This window comes from Crocuta crocuta, unplaced genomic scaffold (genome assembly GCF_008692635.1).
Source record: "Crocuta crocuta isolate KB4526 unplaced genomic scaffold, BGI_CrCroc_1.0 scaffold19, whole genome shotgun sequence".
NCBI classification, from domain to species: Eukaryota; Metazoa; Chordata; class Mammalia; order Carnivora; family Hyaenidae; genus Crocuta; species Crocuta crocuta.
The window spans coordinates 2,972,656-2,991,530 of NW_027551565.1; the positions used below are offsets into that span (position 1 = coordinate 2,972,656).

At 36.8% G+C, this 18,875-nt stretch overlaps 1 protein-coding gene across 1 annotated transcript in view; it reads right to left on the minus strand.

The window, feature by feature from the left end:
* Positions 1-6,640: 6,640 nt before the first annotated feature.
* Positions 6,641-18,875, minus strand: part of STRIT1 (small transmembrane regulator of ion transport 1) — a 31,489-nt gene continuing 19,254 nt past the window's right edge. Inside the window, exons 2-4 of the mRNA XM_077750093.1 lie at positions 9,436-9,635; positions 6,828-6,923; positions 6,641-6,727 (exon numbers count right to left, since the gene is read on the minus strand). Coding sequence (XP_077606219.1) covers positions 6,832-6,923; positions 9,436-9,448 — 105 coding nt within the window. The 5' untranslated portion in view covers positions 9,449-9,635 and the 3' untranslated portion in view covers positions 6,641-6,727; positions 6,828-6,831. The remainder of the gene's footprint in view (positions 6,728-6,827; positions 6,924-9,435; positions 9,636-18,875) is intronic.

Below are 18,875 nucleotides of genomic sequence, written 5' to 3' on the forward strand. Positions count from 1 at the left end.
ACTCTTTTTAAGTAATTTTCTTTAAATTATTTATTTTGAGAAGGGGTGAGGAGCAGAGAGAGAGAGAGGAAGAGAGAGAGAATCCCAAGAAGGCTCCACACTGTCAGCATGGAGCCTGACAATGGGGCTTGAACTCACAAACTGCCAGATCATGACCTGAGCTGAAATCAAGAGTTGGACGCTTAACCGACTGACCCACCCAGGCGCTCCATCTAAACTTGAAAAGTTTTAAATCATCACATTGCAGAGACATGTACCAGACAACCAGACAATCAGACACATCAACTTCACTGTATACCTCTATCAAGATTGGTAGGAAAATGAATACATCAGCCTCAGCCTTAGTGAAGAAGAAGGGGGTAAGGGAGGGATTTTTGAGCATCTCATAGCAAGCACAGCTGTTCAGTGCTTTAATTACATGAAGATACAGGCTAATGTAATATAAAAATGTAAGCAATATAGATACATGCCACACCATAAATAAGACAAAGTCATTTATTGTCAGAGTTCAATGCTCTTTCCCTTTCTACCCATCTTAAATACACACACTGCTAGTTGGCATCCGTTATAGCAGAAAGACTATATACAAGAGCCCTGGGTTAAGTTCTGCTGAGCTGGTGACCAGCTGTGGGACTTTGACCAAATAAAGACTCATTTCACACATTTGGATATGCCTACCTTTCAGGAGAATCAAGTGAGATAATGTGTAAGAAAGCACTTTTACAACCATATCACATAAACTATCTTGTAAACACATTGCAATGATTTTGGATAGATACCCACTAAGTTGTTAATAGCGGTTACTTCTAAGGAAGTGAGCAGCACTGAAGATAGATGAAGTGGATCTGAGCTTTTTATTTTTTTTTGTATTGTTTGAGGTTTTCAGAAGAGGTCCATTATTACATATGTCTCTTTTAATGATAGTCTTCTTCAAAGTAGAACTATGCAAGCATCTAAAAACCCTTGCTATCTAGGGTTTACATGTTTATTTGCAAGCACTTACGTGAATATTGCTACAGCACTTGCAACATGAAAACTCTTAACTCACCCTCTCTATCTGTAGATACAGAGAAAGCTTTAAGTGTCCATCTCCCTTTGCTTCTTGGAGGAGGCTCATAATTGAGCCAAAATTTAAAGTCTAGAATGAGGCAGTTATATAAATTTAGGTGTTGGGAAATGGGGTGGAGTATGCCAGGGACAAGAGTAGTTATTTTCCAGAACAGAATGTGCAAAGTTGGAGCTAGAAATTAAAGTAGGCAGCCCAGCTATACCTGGTTAAGAACCTTAAGTTCTATGGAACAAAGATCCTTTAATGTCAAAGGACTGACAACAGAAATCTAAGAACTTGACAATCTTACATTGAAAGGGACTGAATAGAAAACCAAAAGGAGGTTAGAGAAAGAAGATAATGGAGGTTGTGCCATGGGACTCAAATGTGGAGACCAAGAACATGAAAATAAAATGTCACCTAGAAGAAACAAATGTAGTTGTTAAGTCTTTAAATATAGATTTGAGACTTCCTTCCTCTGAAATTTGGTACATCTTACAGTATAGAATCTCAGGGGCACCTGGGTGGCTTAGTTGGCTGAGCATCTGACTCTTGATTTTGCCTCAGGTCATGATCCCAGAGATGTGGGATTGAGCCTTGTGTCGGGCTCTGTGCTAAGCATGGAACCTGATTGAGATTCTCCCTCTCTCTCCCTCTGCTTCTCTGTCCCGCTGTGTCTCTCTCGCTCTCTCAAAAAAAAAAAAATAACAAAACAAAAAAAAAGGAGTCTTATAATTTGGTGATCATACAGTATAGTAGGAAACAATTTGTAATTTGAAATCAGAAGATACGGGTTCAAGTATTGGTTGCACCAATCACTAACTATATAATCATGAGCGAGTCTTCAATATCTCTGTACTCCAGAGTTTGCTTATTTTCAGCATGGAGTTCATGATCATTTCTACTCCACAGAGTTGTTCAGCAGGATAAATAAGAATGTATGTTAAGATGCAATAATGTAATAAGGAAAATTGTGATATTAATAAACTAAAATAATCTCTTATATTAGTTGTGCATGTAGTAAGTGCCAGACACCGTGCTAAGAGCTTCACTCTCTTAATATATCTCATGAAGCTGTTTGGTTAAAGGTAACACTCAGGGATTCATTCATTCACTTGATATATATCCATTGGACACCTTTCTGTCATGTCTAGTGAATCCTACATTGTCACACATCCTACATTGAAAGAGTTTATTATACTTATCATGGTGAATATTTTGTAATCAATATAAATGTTGAATTGCTTTGTTGTAATACCTGAACCTAATATAATATTATATGTCAACTATACATCAATTTGAAAAAGAAGGCTTGCCATTTAGTGGGGAATGCAAAGGGGAAAATGTCTTACTTAGGAAGAATAAAGAACCCTATTTGCTTGTGTGTGTGTGTGTGTGTGTGTGTGTGTGTGTGTGTGTGTGAGTGAAGGTATGGGTGGTCAGATAAGCGCTTACCAAGATGATAATGTCTAAAAACACTGAATTCTAAAGTACTGCTCTTCCAATGGTTAATCAATCGACTGGTTTTTAAATCTGTTTGGCAGATTGAGATGAGACCAGTATTTTGTCTTAATTACCAGTGACCCTACTTATTTGTTTCAGAAGACTCTTGAGAATCGAGATGCGTTACTAAAGTGGCAGTGAGATCCGACAACTCTCGGCATGTCTGGCATCCTGACATGGCAAATAAACTAAAGCCTGCTTATGTAACTTTGAGGAAGACTCCTGGGAGAACTTCTCAAAGAAGTCAGGCTTGAGGAACTTGACCCAGTGATTGTGAATTCAGTGTGGCAGGTGTCACTTGAGTCTGTCTGGCCCTGCCCTGGATGTGTGCCTGGGCCTTAAGGAGTGAGAGGGGAGGCTGAAAATAAAAAGTAAAAGAACTATTTAGTTAAGCCCTGAGGCACACACGACATTAGGCAGCACTGTTTTAGAACTCCACAAACAGCAACTTGCCCACAGACCAGCATACAGGCCCAGTGAGAGCTGCCGTGGCAGAGATGGAGGAAATGGGAAAACACTCACAGTGCCTTCAAGACACGGCTGGGTCCTGGAGAGGAGACGTGGTGACTAGAGCAGGGGACATATTCATAAGCCCATGTGAGCCACACAAGACCTTCCTGGCTTCCTCAGCAGCAGGTTGCAAGAGCCAAGAAAGTTGGAATTATTGATATTAAGGTGATGTCATTACTCCCCATGTACTACTGAGACCAGAAACGTTGGTTACATATAACAGGGAAATAGGAAGAGAGTGAGAGAGAGTATTAAATAAAGATAAGAGCAGAAAATGACAGGAAAAACAAAATTGAGCTTGTCTGGCTATATGCTTGAAGAGGTCCAAAGCAATCTCTCCATCTAATGTCAACGGGCTCCAAAGCAAGTTTCTACCTTTAGCAAGATAAATGAGGAATATGCCCAATGTCTATAACATCCTGATGAGATCACTGTGTTGATAAGACTAAGGGACTGCATTTTCTAAATGCAAATACATCCTATCCTGAGTATATCTTCACATGGTAGACACAAGAGAAAACAAATGAGATGCCAGGTTAGAGGCTTTGAGCACATCAATATGCAAACCACTTTTTAAGCCTGTTTCCATTTTCTCTCCATTTCTGAGCCAATTTTACAGAGCAGGTAACCTATAACTCAAAACAATCTCTCCATGACCCTATTTCATTCAGCATCAAGATTCTAATCAATATCCTATTTCCTTTAATAGTCACAGGCATAAGCTCTAAAAATAACTTCATCGGCTCTATATATGTGTCATTTGGAATTTTGAATGTATAAGGGTGTGTATGCCCAGCCCAGGGAAATTACTGAAAATGGTCTTAAATCTCAGTAATGGCCCAAATCTCAAGCCCTGGGATATTTCTCTCCTTCCAAAAAAAAAAAAAAAAAAAAAAAAAAAAAAAAAAAAAAAGAAAAGAAAGAAAAGAAAAAAACCCCACTCTGTGCCCACTCATGATTTGTTCAGATGATTTGTAAGAAATTGCACACCTATCTCACTTTGCAAAACAAGAAATCACTTTCAAAGGAGAGCGGAATAAAACATCTATCCATCTCATTCTCTGGGAAATTACCAACTCAAAATATTCTGCTTTTGATGTTCTTCTTTCTTTCCTCTAAAGGAACCTCAGGCTAATGTATATTTATGTTTTCAGTGGAACTATTGTGCTTGTCCAAAAAGAAAAGTGGGGGGGGGGGGCAGGGAGGTCTGAGAAACTGCAATAAGCAAAAATAAAGGACAGTAAATAAAACAAATAATAAATAAGTAAAAATAGGAAATTTCCTCAGGAAAAAAAGAGAAATTCAGATTTATCTTATTATGAGATCGATAGATGCATATTACTTGGAAACCTGTTTGTGCACAGGGACCTCTCCTCCAGGACTTATCCTTGGGAATTTTCTCCGCCCTACTGGGCTTGGTAGCTCAGAAGGAGTTTCCTTCAACGTTTCAAAACTCAGAGAAACTTGTCACCTTTCCCAGACACAGAGAAGGATAAACAGCTTTCTTTAAAGTTTTTTATATTTTATGTCCTAACAGGTATTAGGAAAGGAGTATTTCTCAGTTCTGATATCAATACAGGTTTTGGGGTAGAGGAGAGGCTTAGGGTGGGTGTTGTGATGATGTAAGGCCGGGCACTAATTTAATCAAAATGTCAAGAAACAGTTAACCCTTCATACTCTTCTTCTCAAATAAGTGTAACTGCACTTTGACAAAATGTAAACTGAAGATTTGGGAAATTTAAAAACATATAAGCAAGCTTCTATGCCTTGTAAGGTCAGTACGCAATCATCTACTTGGGTGTATTATTCACAGCTCACTAGTCACTTCTCTGAAAATTCCAATTCCACTTAAATTGCTTCAACATCTTTAAAGTTCAAACTTAGAACATCAACATTGTGTATTTAGGAATATTGTAGGGGGGAAGTAATTACCCGTTTGGTTCATATTTAGTAGTTGTCTATTTTGAACTATAGTCTATAAGTTGTAAAGGTAAGAAATGGATTCACCTATAAAGGGCTTAGGTTTAATTAAGAAAATAAAATTCACATATGTGAAAATAGTGGACAAACAGTATTATGTATCATTATACTTCATGTAATTAAAAAATATAATATAATAAGTGCTAACTTTTTGCTGCAGCAATAAACAGAAAAGTGGTTGGGACTTACCAATATAAGCTGTCGTGGATCAATGTCTGTATGTATCCAGAGGAATGCTTATATACACACATACATTATAAGTGTGTCTTCCAAACTTCTGTGATAATAAAAATCACCTGGAGAATTGATTTTTTAATAGGCTTTCTCAAGACCTACCAAAATGAGCTCTTAGAGAAGGGGCTCAAGAATCTGCATTTTTAACAAATGACTCAGTTGATTCAGATCAGGCAGGTTTAGATCCTTGGTCCTCAAAACAATTCCATGAGAATATTATTATCCCTCTTTTATAGTTGAGAAAACTGAGGTTAGAGAGATTAATGAACTATTCAAACGATTTCCAACTTAGGATAAAACAATCTGACTTCCAAAATTTTTGTTCTTTTTTACTGCGCTAAGCTTTCTTTGTTCTCTGAGAAAATGATCTGGTTGGATGTGGAAACATGGAAATACAGAAAAATTCATTTCTATTGCTCCTTTAAAACATTACCTTCTGTTTTAAAGTGCTGGAGAAAAGAACATTGAGCCCTTGAATAAGAAAGTGCATATTGATATAGCCCTTCCATTTAACAGGAAGGTAGCATAAGTAATTCTGTACCTGGCTTTTTTCACTCAACACTCTGACCTGGGGATGACAGCACATCGGGATACAGAGACTCCCTTCACTCCTTTTCACAGAGCCCAAGTAACACATTATGTAGCTAGAACTCAGTTTATTCAGTCAGTCCCCTATTAATGGACCCTGGGCTTGTTTCCAGGTTTTTGCTCTAACAGATTATGCCTTAATGAATAGGCCTGTGCAGAGGCCATTTTGCACTTTCACCAGTGTGCATCCATGGGAAATCCAATATTCTTAGAAGAGGAATGGCTGAGTCAGAAGTTAAACACATATTTAATTCTGATAGACACTGTCAAACACCCCTAAAAATTCTGTACCATTTTTAATTTCTAACGTCAGTATATGAGCATGCTTTATTCCCCATAGCCTTTCTCACATATATATCATCAAATATCTTTGTTTTGTCCCAGCTGCGAGGTGAGCAGTGGTTCTGTGGTGCAGTATTAATTACAGTTCTTTTATTATGAGCAAGAGTTGAAGGGCAAGTTTATATTTCATCTGTTTTTTGTGAATAATGATCTCTACTTATCTCTAGCTCATTTTTTCTATAGTTTTTTTGGGGGGTGGGCATCCCCCAAAATTTTTAATGTAATTTAATTTACCAAACTTTCCCCTATTGGTTATGCATTTTTAGTCAGAGTTTGGAACATTTTTCCTATTCCCAAGTTATAGGGAAATTCATTTATACTTTCTGATAGTTTTTATTTGTAGTTGGAATTTTAAAAAGTTCCTGAAGAGATTCTTATGTATACCAAAGTACCAGTTTAAAAATCTAAGGTTAGAAAGTGATGTCAAACATTGCAGTTATTTACATGAGAAATGTTTAATAATCTGTCATGTTCATGTTTTTCTTAATTCTTCTAGATGAAGTCAGTCTGAAGTCTTCTTGCCTGTATGATAAAATGTCCCATTAGTAAAACAGAAAAAGATGATTTCTGGAGTAACGTATGGTCTTTATGAATAAACATAGTTGATTTTTGAAAACTTTACCTTTCTAAGAGAAGACAACATAAACCATTATGATGCAGCCCACAATCCAGCCAATCAAGAGAAGAATTGGGACCAGAAGGCGTGATATTGTAGATTCTGCTTAAAAATAAAGAAAAGAAAATAGTAGGTAGGTCATTTTGGCATAACATCGTCTGAATCAAAAGAATAAAAGGAATGTGATCATATCAAGAGAAAAAAATACACTCTTTAGTCATTGTCAGATATGATTATTATCTTCTGTTTTACAAAGGGTATGTGGGACTCAGCTGGGTATTTGAAACGAAAGATCTGTGTTCAAACGATAGGCCTTCCTTTCATAGTTATGTGACCTTGGGCAACTCTGAGCTTGAACTTCCCTATTTGTGGACATAATGAAACTTGTGATATCTACCTCCCTGAGTTGTTGGGGGGATCAAATGATACTGTGCATGTGTAAGGGCTTTGCAAACTCTAACCTTCCTGTGTGTGTGCCTAGTATATACAGAACACATCCCTGCATTTGTTCAAGAGCACAGAGAGCAGCTGTTTACAAAGAAATAATCGATAATGACTCTCGAGGCAATTCCCTCTAAACTAAATAATCATAACATAGGGAAAGTTTTTGAAAATTGTTGTTAGCCTTCATAGCTGACTTTAATCCTAAGTATCATAGGAAAAGAAAAGCATTATACTTTATATGATCATTCTTGATTAGAGAAGAGATTCTATTTTGTTAACATGTTCAATGGAGCAACCAACACTGATCCAACATACATAAAAGACATTGTAATAACGATTCCCCCTATGTCTATTTGTACCCTTCTCTGAAAAAAGCAATTTATAAAATTATCATTTTTTAAATATTACTTGCACAGGCACACCACACAAAAAGATCCAAAAAGAGCACAAAAAGGCATCATATAGAATTAACAGCCCTGTGTTAAGGACTCAGATATAGTCTTGATTGAAAAACACAATTAGTTTTGTGCCACCAGCTAACAAAGAGAACACATATTCTTAGCAATTGCGTGTTACCATTTCTATCACTTAAAAAAAAAGTGAAGTGTTTTTTTATATGTGCTGTTAAAACAAAATCATCAGGAAAAAAGACGCTTCTAAAATTAGGAGGCCCTCTTATAAAAGCAAACTTTGTGCAGTTAAAATGAATTTTAATAGTTTAAATCTATCTTTCCAGGAATGTTGGAATGTCTCTTAACTCTCACAAATTCAATGGGTTTTCCTTGCTTCTCCATCTCTCTGTGACCTTGAGCAAAACATTAACCACTCAGTGAAAAAACCTTTCTCTTTACCTATCTTGTGGTATCACTTTAAGGATAAGGCAAATATTATGATATGCCCTTTACTCTCATTTGGATGAAAGCCTTTATGAATTAAGGTGCCATTACAGTGGAAGTACATAGCAGTAATATTTTTGAACTGTTCATATATGTGATTTCACATTTTTTCCCAGTTTCAAAGAACTTAAAAATACCAATATTCTAGTTGAGCATTTGTAAGTATCTTATACAAGCATATTCTAATACAATTCTAAAATTTACATATAATAAAGCCCTAAAGGTATATATCTCATTATTTATTACTCATTGTAAAACAGTACAATTGACTGTGCATTTCAACACTGAGTATGCCTGCATGTGTGTTCTTTTAACACGAATATTTTAAGTTTTACCATAATCTGTAGCATTGTTTTGAAATAGGAATATATAGGAACACAACATACTTTGCATAGGTCACTTACATTATGGCACAAACAAGTACAAAACTTCTTTTTAAATATGAAGAGTGATTTCAAAATGGTTCTCTCTGTCCAATTCTGAGCATGCCCAAACGGTTATACCTGGAAGTATCCTTAAGGGCACTGTGCTCTGAAACAAGACTGTCTGCATTCAGAATCTGCTGCCACCACTTTCTAGTATGTGATCACAGGCAAGTGACTATACTTGGCTATGCCTCAGTTTTCCTATCCGTAGAATGGAAATGATGACAATACTGCATATCTCGGTGTGCAGATGAAGAGCAAACAGTTCCTATGGGTATTGTAATAAAGTGTTTCTTGGATACAATATACATTCAGCCCCTTTTGTCATATTAGAGTTAATCATTTTTCTTAAATATAATACACATTTTAAAACCAGAAAGTAAGACATTCAGATCTGAGGCATGTCAGAGATGACTAAGTCCATTTTATTTATTTTCATTTTAGAGTCAGAAAACAGTCCCAGAGAGGTAGAGGGGCTTCCCCTAACTCACATGGCCGTTCAGTAGCAGATCTGTCCTCAATTCTGATCCAGCACACCACAATACCTCAAATCTTGTACAACACTGGAGAATAACTGACTTCTAACTCCTCTTTCAAAACAAGCATGAACAAATTAAGCTCTTTTGTTTGTCTGATCTTTTTAAAGTATACGTAATGTATAGACATGATCCATAAACTGTACATTGAATGTCTTTTTTGTAGCCATGCTAACGTATATGATTAAGGCCCATTTAGCAGAGATGCCGCATTCTTAAGAATAACTGAGAAATACTAAATACGGGGGAACATAAAATAAACCAGAGAGCTTGGACCTGTTTTGCCAAGAGGGTCTGATGCCTTAAATCTTACCTTTTTCAGCCATTCTTCCTGTTGCTGGGTGGGTTGGTCAGGGCCACGCTCACCTCTTTGTTGTTGTCATGCAGGGTCTCTTTGAACTTTAAATAGAGAGATATCTAAAGAGTGTGGCAGCTGCCTCTCTCCTGACTGCCAATTGTCTGCAGAGTGATGTAAGGTGTTGGAGGACAGAACTCCTCTGGCTCTTCTTTACCCTGTTATTGTGGAGGAAACAAGGGGCTACATAAGCTAAACAATTAAATCAGCTGAGCTATCCTAACCCAGAGATGAACAGATTTTTAATTCACCCAATGCCTTCAGACGACATGGAGAAAATGTTTAGGAAAAGGGGTGTATGGAGGAAAAATGGCATTGCAATTAGACAAGTTCTATCAAGGAGAGAGGGTGATCTACTGGGGGAAAAGAACACTTTGGCATTGGAAAGACACGGCTTCAAATTCCAACTCTGCTATTTCGGTAATGAAGGCCAAGCTGCTTAATCTGAGCATCAGCCTCTTGAATTTTAAAATGGGAATAGTGATACCTATCCACAGCGGAGGGGTCGAAAAGTTGCGATGAAAAAGCTATGTGAAATACAGATGTGTATTACATTACAGAATGCAAAAGATAAAGTAAATTAAGTGGTGCCCTTTGCTGTGAACCATTCTAAAAAGAGAACATTTTAATACGAATGTACTAGAAACTAAAACAACGAAAGGCTGGGGTATTGCCTAGAATTTTCAGAGAGCAGTCATAAGCTTGTTTTTATTAGCAATGTATAAAAATAGGACATTCCATTTTTCAAAGTCCAACCTGGTTTATGTAATATGACCCAGACTGTGCTCCAGATTCTCACCGGAATAACTTTAATTTTCAGGTCTGGATGGAAAAGTTAGGCAAAATGACCCTGTGACCAGCTTCTCAAAAAGTCCACCACGAGATTAAGGGTGTCCTCCTTGAAAAGACAAGACTTGCCTGATCAAGTCCACCTCCACAGAGCTCCGAGAGGGAACACATCACACCACTGACCAGGATCCACCCATGGTTCTCCATCTTCTAGAAAAAATATTCTGAGCTCCTCATTGAGTACCTGAAAAGCTTCATCTTCCTACTTTCCCACCTGCAGTGATGCCTCAGCTACTGCGAATCCTTTGTGATGTATGAATTCGGGATGAATTGATTTTCTACTTCAGTCATATGCCTATAGATTAGGCTGTGCAGCCAATAACCTGGTAAGTTTATTACATGATTATGCAATATCACTTATGTTATATCACTTAAGCTAAGTTGTCATCTCTCTTTCTCTATATACAATTTAATATTTTTTTAAAAAATGCCTGAGTATACCAGATAAGAAGAGAGACATGTACTATCTATGTAACAAAATCCCTGGTAAAGTCCAATTTTTTTTAATATTAAATAATTATATATTTTAAAAAGATTTATGAGGCAAGATAAACAGAATGAAAAAGAGGTGATTGACTCTCACTTAAATACTGATTTTTTAAACTAAATAGATTCAAATAAATACCCTATCTTAAGACAAAAAAAAGATATTAAAAAGAAACAGTGAGGTATCCTCCAAAAAACAAATATATATACATATATACTAGTATTAAACAATTTGCCTAAAGTGGTTAAAAATGGACTGTATGAAAACATTTCTACATTAAAATTACCTTAAGCTTTCTTTTTGACATAAAATTGACTTATTAACATTATTGCTATCAATTTGAATTTTGAGGAGGAATTACTTTATAACCCATCATTTACTTTTCTTTGTTTTCTACAGAAGATGACAGAGAAAGAGGGAATAGAAAACTAATTCAATGAACATGAATTACCCAGATCTCAGAAAAGCGCTCAATCTAGAATCTCATTTCTTTGGTAACCCATCAGTAAATTTTAAAAATAATTATAATGTTTATTGAGGAAAAATTTTTTTATTCATTAATAAACTAAATTCACTTTGGTTTTTTTTGTTTGTTTTTAGATTCAATTATGTTTTATTTTAAATTTCACAGAATTAATTATTATTTGTTTTGTGTAGCTTTTTGTTTTCCTTACGGTTTCTTCATTTTTTCTTAGTTTATTATCAAGTTGATTTCCATATAACACCCAGTGCTCATCCCCAGTGCCCTCCTCCACACCCATCACCCCCTAAATTCACTTTGAATTCACAAATGCAAGGGCCTATATTTGACAATTTTCTGATCTTCCTCTTAGGGCAAACCATTTAGAAACGTTTTACATTTCTACTTTGCATAAATTACCTCAAGAGTTAGTTCTCAAATCTCTTATTATCAAAGTGGCACTAGATTCTTCTAGGGTACTTAAGCTAAAAAAGTCAAATATTTGGCTTTTTATTTAATATAAATCATAATTCTTCATTTTTCAAATTTTTTCTAACCAATAGTGTCTGGAATTATAGTAGATAAATCTGCACATGAGAGATTAAATGGACAAATTCCTCTTAAGACCTAAGCTTACCCAAACTGACTCAAAAAGAAATAGAAAATTTGAATAGACTTATAACAAGTAAAGCAACTGAAGTTATAATAAAAAATGTTTCACAAAGAAAAGCCCTGGGGGCGCCTGGGTGGCTCAGTCAGTTAAGGTTGGGACTTCAGGTCATGATCTCACAGTCTGTGAGTTCCAGCCCTACATCAGGCTCTGTGCTGACAGCTCAGAACCTGGACCCTGCTTCAGATTGTGTCTCCCTGTCTCTCTGCCCCTCCTCTGCTCACAAAACTGTCTCTCTCTCCCCCCAAAAATAAATAAAAATTAAAAAAATAAGTTTTTAAAAAAGCCCTGAAACAAGTATCTTCACTGGTGAATTCTACCAAACATTTAGAGTTAGCACCAATACCTCAAAAACTATAGAAGAGGAGGGAAGACTTACTTCCCAACTCATTCTATGAGGCCAGTATTACTCCAATACCAGGACCAAAGCTTTTATAAGAAAAAAACTAAAGACCAATTTCTCTAATGAATGTAGGTGCAAAAATTCTCAACAATGAACTAACAAACCAAATCCAGCAACATACAACATCCGGAAGTACATCCCAAGACCAAGTGGGATTTAACCCAGGAATGAAAAGTTGGCACAACATTCAAATACCAATTCATGTAACACACCATATTAATAAGTTTTTTTAAAAACCCAAAACACAAAAACACATGATCATCTCATTAAATGCAGAAAAAGCATTTGACAAAATCCAACACTCAACAAATTGGTAATAAAAGGGAACTTCTTAAACCCCATAAAGGGAATCTATAAAACACTCACAGCTAGCATCATACTTAATGGCAAAAGATGCTCCCCTCCCCCACCAACAGCATGAACAAAACAAGAATGTTTACTCTTGTACTTTGATTCAATATTGTACTGGAAGTTGTAGCCAGGAGAATCAGGCAAGAGGATAACATGAAAGTCATCCAAATTAGAAAAGAAGAATTAAGCTGTCTTTATTTGCATATGACATGATCTTATATATTAAAAATCCTAAAGAACCCCTTCTGCACACACACAAAATAACTCTTTTAGACCTAATAATCAAATTCAGCAAGACTGCAAAATATAAGATCAACATGCAAAAGTCCGTTGTATTTCTACACAGTAGCAATGAACAGTTTGAAAATTAAGAAAAAGTAACATTACAATATCATCAAAAAGAATAAAATATTTAAGAATAAATTTAATCAAAGATGGATAAGCCTTGTAACTAAAGACTAGCAAAAGCTTGCTGAAGGAAATTAAAGAAAATCTAAATAAATAGAAAGACATTCAGTATTCATGAATTGAAATATTTAATATTGTTAAAGATGGCAATATGACTCAAAACAGTCTACAGGGTCAGTGTATTCCTATCAAAATACCAATGGCCTCTTTTGCAGAAGTGGAAAATCTAATCTTAACATTCATACGGAATTGCAAAGGGCCCTGAATAATCAAAACAATCTTGAAGAGGAAATAGAAGGGACTCACACTTACTGATTTGAAAATGTACTACAAAGCTACAGTAATCAATAATGTGTGGTAGAGGCATAAGGAGAGACCTACAGGTGAATAGAATAGAACTGAGCATCCAGAAATAAATCCACACACTAATGGTTAATTGATTTTCAACAGGAATGCCAAGACATTAGATTAGAGAAAGAATGGTCTTTTCAACAAATGGTGCTGGGACAACTAGTCTTCCACATGCAAAAGAATGAAAGTGAACCCCTACCTCATACCATATACAAAAATTAAGCGAAAATGAACCAAAGACCTAACTGTAAGAGCTAAAACTATAAAATCAGAAGAAATTATAGGAGTAAATCAGGCAACAGTTTCTTAGATAAAGAAACATAAAGTACAAGCAATCAAAAAAAAAAATAGATAAATTGGCCTTCACCAAAATTTAAAACTTTTGTGTATCAAATACCATCAAGAAAGGAGAAAGATAATCTATGGAATGGGAAAAAATATTTGCAAATCATTTATCTGACAATGGTCTAGTGTTCAGAATATACTAAAAACAGTTATTTTTTAAAAAAAGTCTTACAACTCAACAATAAGGAGACAACCCAATTTAAAAAGGGCAAAGCATTCAAATAGATTTTAATCCAAAGGAAATGTTTGAGTACTCAATAAGCATAAGAAAATACACTCAAATTGTTAGTCATTAGAGAAATGCAAATCAAAACCATAATGAGATACCACTTAACCCTCACTAAGATGGCTAAAATAAAAAAGTTGAACAATAACAAAGGTTGACAAAGATGTGGAGAAATTAGACCCCTCATGCAATGCTGGTAGGAATGTAAAAACAGTTTTGTAATTCCTCAAAATGTTAAATACAGAACTACCTTATGACCTAGCAATTCCATTCTTAACGTGTATACCCAAGTGATTTGAAAATGGGTATACAAAAACTATATACAAAAGTTCATAGCAGCATTTATTCATAAGGGTCAAAAAGTAGAAACAAGCCAAATGTTCATAAACTGATTAATAGATAAACTAAATGTGGTAAAACCACACAGTACAATATTCAACCATTCCTACAACATGGTTGAACCTTGAAAATATCATGCTATGTAAAAATGTCTTCTTGTATTGTGTGATTCTATCTGTATGAAAAGTCCACAATAGGAGAAACCATAGAGACAGAAAGTAGATTAGTATTGCTCTGGACTGGGGGAGATGGGAATGGGGAGTGATGGCTAAGGGGTATTGAGTTTCCTTGGAGAGTGATGAAAACGTTCTGGAAAGTAACAGTACTGGTTGCACAACTTTGTGAATATACTGAAACTATTGAATTGTACACTTTATTATTTTTTTAATGTTTATTTATTTACTTTTGAGAGTGAGAGAGACAGAGACAAAGGTGGGAGGGGCAGAGAGACAGGGAGACACAGATCCAAAGCAGGCTCCAGGCTCTGAGCTGTCAGCAAGAGCCTGATGTGGGGCTCAAACCCACGGACTGCAAGATCATGACCTGAGCCAAAGTCGGGAGCCACCCAGGCGCCCTTGAATTGCAGACTTTAAAAGAGTGAATTTTATGGTATGTGAATTATGCCTCAGTTTTTTTACAAGTTCAAATTAGTTCTTGAAACAAGAAAGTCTTAGAAAAGAATCCCAGACCTCCAAGGCAAAAAATCAGACACAAGTGAAACAGGATTAGAAAGGACAAGGAGTTAGTGTGACTCCAACATGATGAGCCAGGCGGACAGCAGTAAGGGAGGAATTCAGGTAGTAAGGAGGCTTTATCAGCTATTGTTAGAATTATGTTTTTTCCCTCTGAGTGAAACAAGGAGCCAATAGAAGGTTTTGAAGAGAGAGAGAACATGATCTGACTTCTGTTTTTGAAGTATCATTGCAGCTACTGTGATTGGGAACAAGGGAAGAAGCAGAGAGACTTGTTAGGGACTATTGTAAGGATACAGACAAGAGATGGTGGAGACTTGGACCAGGGTGTTGGGTAATTCTCATCAAGAAAGATGACTATTAATGAGGGCAGAAAGTAATGTGGCACATTACTTTGGATCTGACTAATATGGCTTTGAGGGTTGGGTGGGACATTCCATATTATGAACTTTTGTTGACCAAATTGCCGTGTCAAGAAATTTGTGTGTTCAAAGTCCAATCAAAAGGTTCACTAAATTGCAATAGAATGTATTGAGCAATATTTATCTATCTGAGGTGTCTAAAATATGAAATGAGATGGGCGCCTGGGTGGCTCAGTTGGTTAAATGTCTGGATTCAGCTCAGGTAATGATCTCACAGTTTGTGGGTTCGAGCCCCGCATCAGGCTCTGTGCTGACAGCTAGCTCAGAGCCTGGAGCCTGTTTCAGATTCCATGTCTCCCTCTCTCTCCGACCGTCCCCTGCTCGCATTGTCTCTCTCTGTCTCTCAGAAATAAATAAAACATTACAGTTTTTTAAAAATATGAAATGAATGAGATTAATAAGATTAATGAGTAAGAGGCAACAAAGGATTACAGACTACTTTATCTTCTTCCCTGGGACTCCTTACATGTCATAGAAAAGAAAGAGTGGCTCAAGGCAGCAGACACTATGATAGTGGAGAAGGAGGGACTCAGGATCAAGTTTGAATGCCAACTCTGGCTTTCGCTGTGTGAACTTAAACAAGTCATGTATACTCTGAGTCTATTTCTCATGTGTACTCTGAGTCTATTTCTTCATTTGGAAAATGAGAGAAATAGCATGCCGGGTCATTGCAGAATTAGAGATAAATGAGTACTATATGCTCAGTGCTAGCCTAACACATACTAGATTCCCAATACATGGTATTTGTTATCCTTAAATCATGATAAGCAGAGATAAAGAGGAATGAGAAGCAACATGTATAAAGAACTAGATGTTCCCTGATAAATGTAGTCACAGTCATTCCTGAGGGTTGTTTTAGAGGAACCTTATCTCTTGACCCTCGGGCCACAGCATAAAGGGAGGTTGCAGGAGTCCATTTTTCAACACCCACTCACTCCCCAATGCACTTCTGATTTAGCTTCTGCCTGCATTTTTCTATTAAAACAACTTGTTCCTATGATCATGAAGATCTATTATCATGTAAATTCCACGTGGGTAAAGTCCATGGAAAATTTTCAGTCTTGATCTTACTTACTGATGACCTCTTAGTGTCACTTGGTTACTTTATTCTTCTTGAAATTCTCTCTCCTCTTGGCTTCTGTGGCATCAGATTCTTCTGACTTTTCCCATTTTTAACTGTTTATTTTTAGTCTTGTATGTTTATTTTCATCTACCCAAACATTAAAGATTTGTTTCTTGGTAAATATATCAGCACAGCTTTCGGGACATGAGAAGACAGTTTGGAGAGAGCTGATAAGTGAACTCACAAAGTCATGTGCATTTACAGAGCCCTGAGTGTTCCTTTCAGGGCCAGCTTCTCCGTGTGTAACCTGTACAGTCATCCAGGACTCCATGCCAAGAAGGCCCCCATGCATGGCTTAATGCTCTGATGTCAGTGTCTTGAAATTCTTAATAATTTTATCTTTGATCTTGGGTTTCATCAGAGTCGATGAAGCAACGGAGCATGTGCACAAGCAGAGGGATACTCAGGAGACCGTGTACGTGCGCTGTAGCGATCCAGCCAGCCACCGCTAGCTATGCTCAGGCCCAGGCTCCAAGTCCTGTAACAGCATCCACAATGCAGTGGACGCTGAGGGCAGGCCAGAGCCTCGGACAGTGCAGATCTGAGGGGAGCATGGGTGTGGGGCCAGGTTGGGACCTGGGCAGAATGGAGTCCGTGATGGCAGCAGGCATGCCTGGAAAAGTAAAGTGACTTCCAACTTCAGAGTCAGCCTCCTTCCAACCTCTCACCTTCATGCTGCTTTCTTAGTATCCATGACCTCATTGGTGACATAGCATGTTCAGTGATTTTTACATGATTCATGACATGATGCATTCAGTGATTATATATGAGAATCCCTTATTAGCCTACTTTGAAGTATAAACGAAGTTAAGGAAGAAGGCTGATAGATTCCCAAATGTGAGCATCTATATATCCATTTCTTATTCTAAGACATATTCTCTAAACTTCAAGCCACTGTCACTAGTACCCTCACCTTGCAAAACAGTATATGAAATATGCTTTCAGCCTGAATCTATTTCTTGAATGTTTTCATATAGATAAAGACACAGGGAAAAAATAAAGTACTTTTTCAGTGTCATTCTTAATATAGTACTCCTGTTCTTGGAGTCGTAGCCTGAGCAATTTCCACTAACACAGACACAAAAGGTGCTATTACTTCAGATTGATGTTTATTGGCTGAGTTGGATGGTTTTACCACTCAGAGAATCTTTGTGTTTCAAAGATGCATTGGCTATAAAAGGGAATTATCTGCACAGATCTGACAGATTCCAACATTCTTAAAAAATTAAAAGAAAAAACTCATTACTGAGTCATGACAACAGGTTGAATACATGGATAGTAGAGTCACAGTGTCAGGGGTTTGACTCTCTGTTCTACTACTATACTATTTGTGGGACCTGGGACCAGGTTACTTATAGGAAAATTCTTCAGACTTGGAAATAAGGCAGACAGATGGGGGCAGATCCTTTTAGTATCATGTAAGGGCAAAGGCCAGTCAAGGACTGTCAAGACCTGTACTGTGTTCACCTCATTTTTACTATTGGTTGAAGTTCCCATACTTAGGGAATTTACTTGCTAACTTGTAAATTTCTGTCCAGTAGAGATTCAAGTAATTTATGTCCAACGGAGCAGATAACCCCAAATCTCAATGGCCTGCAGGACATTAACCAGTTCTATATCTAGTTTGTCAATCTCATTCTAGCATTTCTTTGTTATGTTGAGGATAAATATAGCCTTAACGCTCTTTGAACTGATCATAACACCTTTTTCCCCCCTTATGAGTTCAATAAAATATTTGATACAGATTCTTTTACATTTGTCTGAGCGTTCTGATTTTATCTTTCTGAAAAGCATGCTTTAACCTGACTTTACTCTCTTGGCCTCAGTTTCTTGATCTGTAAAACAGAGATGATAAGACTAATTTGTAGGATTATCATGAAAGTTAAGTGCCAAATGTGTATAAGGCACTTTGCACAATCTGGAGCTTTGAAGGTGAGTTTGTGAAGAGAGTACAAAGCAGCTGGAATTGGGGATGTGGTCCAGTTGTCACTGAACACTCTAACACCCACATTTTACATTCTTCCCTGAAATGATTTTCTGCTTCTATAATCACATTCTTAAAAACCTTATTTGCTGACCCTTTGCTAATTATACACTTTATACCTCATGGAAATAATGTCCAGTGGGAACTATGTGTGAGAGCTGGGTGACCTTCATCACTGAAAGCTTTCCAGTGCTTGCTTCCAATAGTGCTCAGGCAGGTGTAGGGTTTTAAAGGCCCACAATATTGTCATTCAAATAAATTTAAACCAAAAGACAAGGTTTTTCCCAG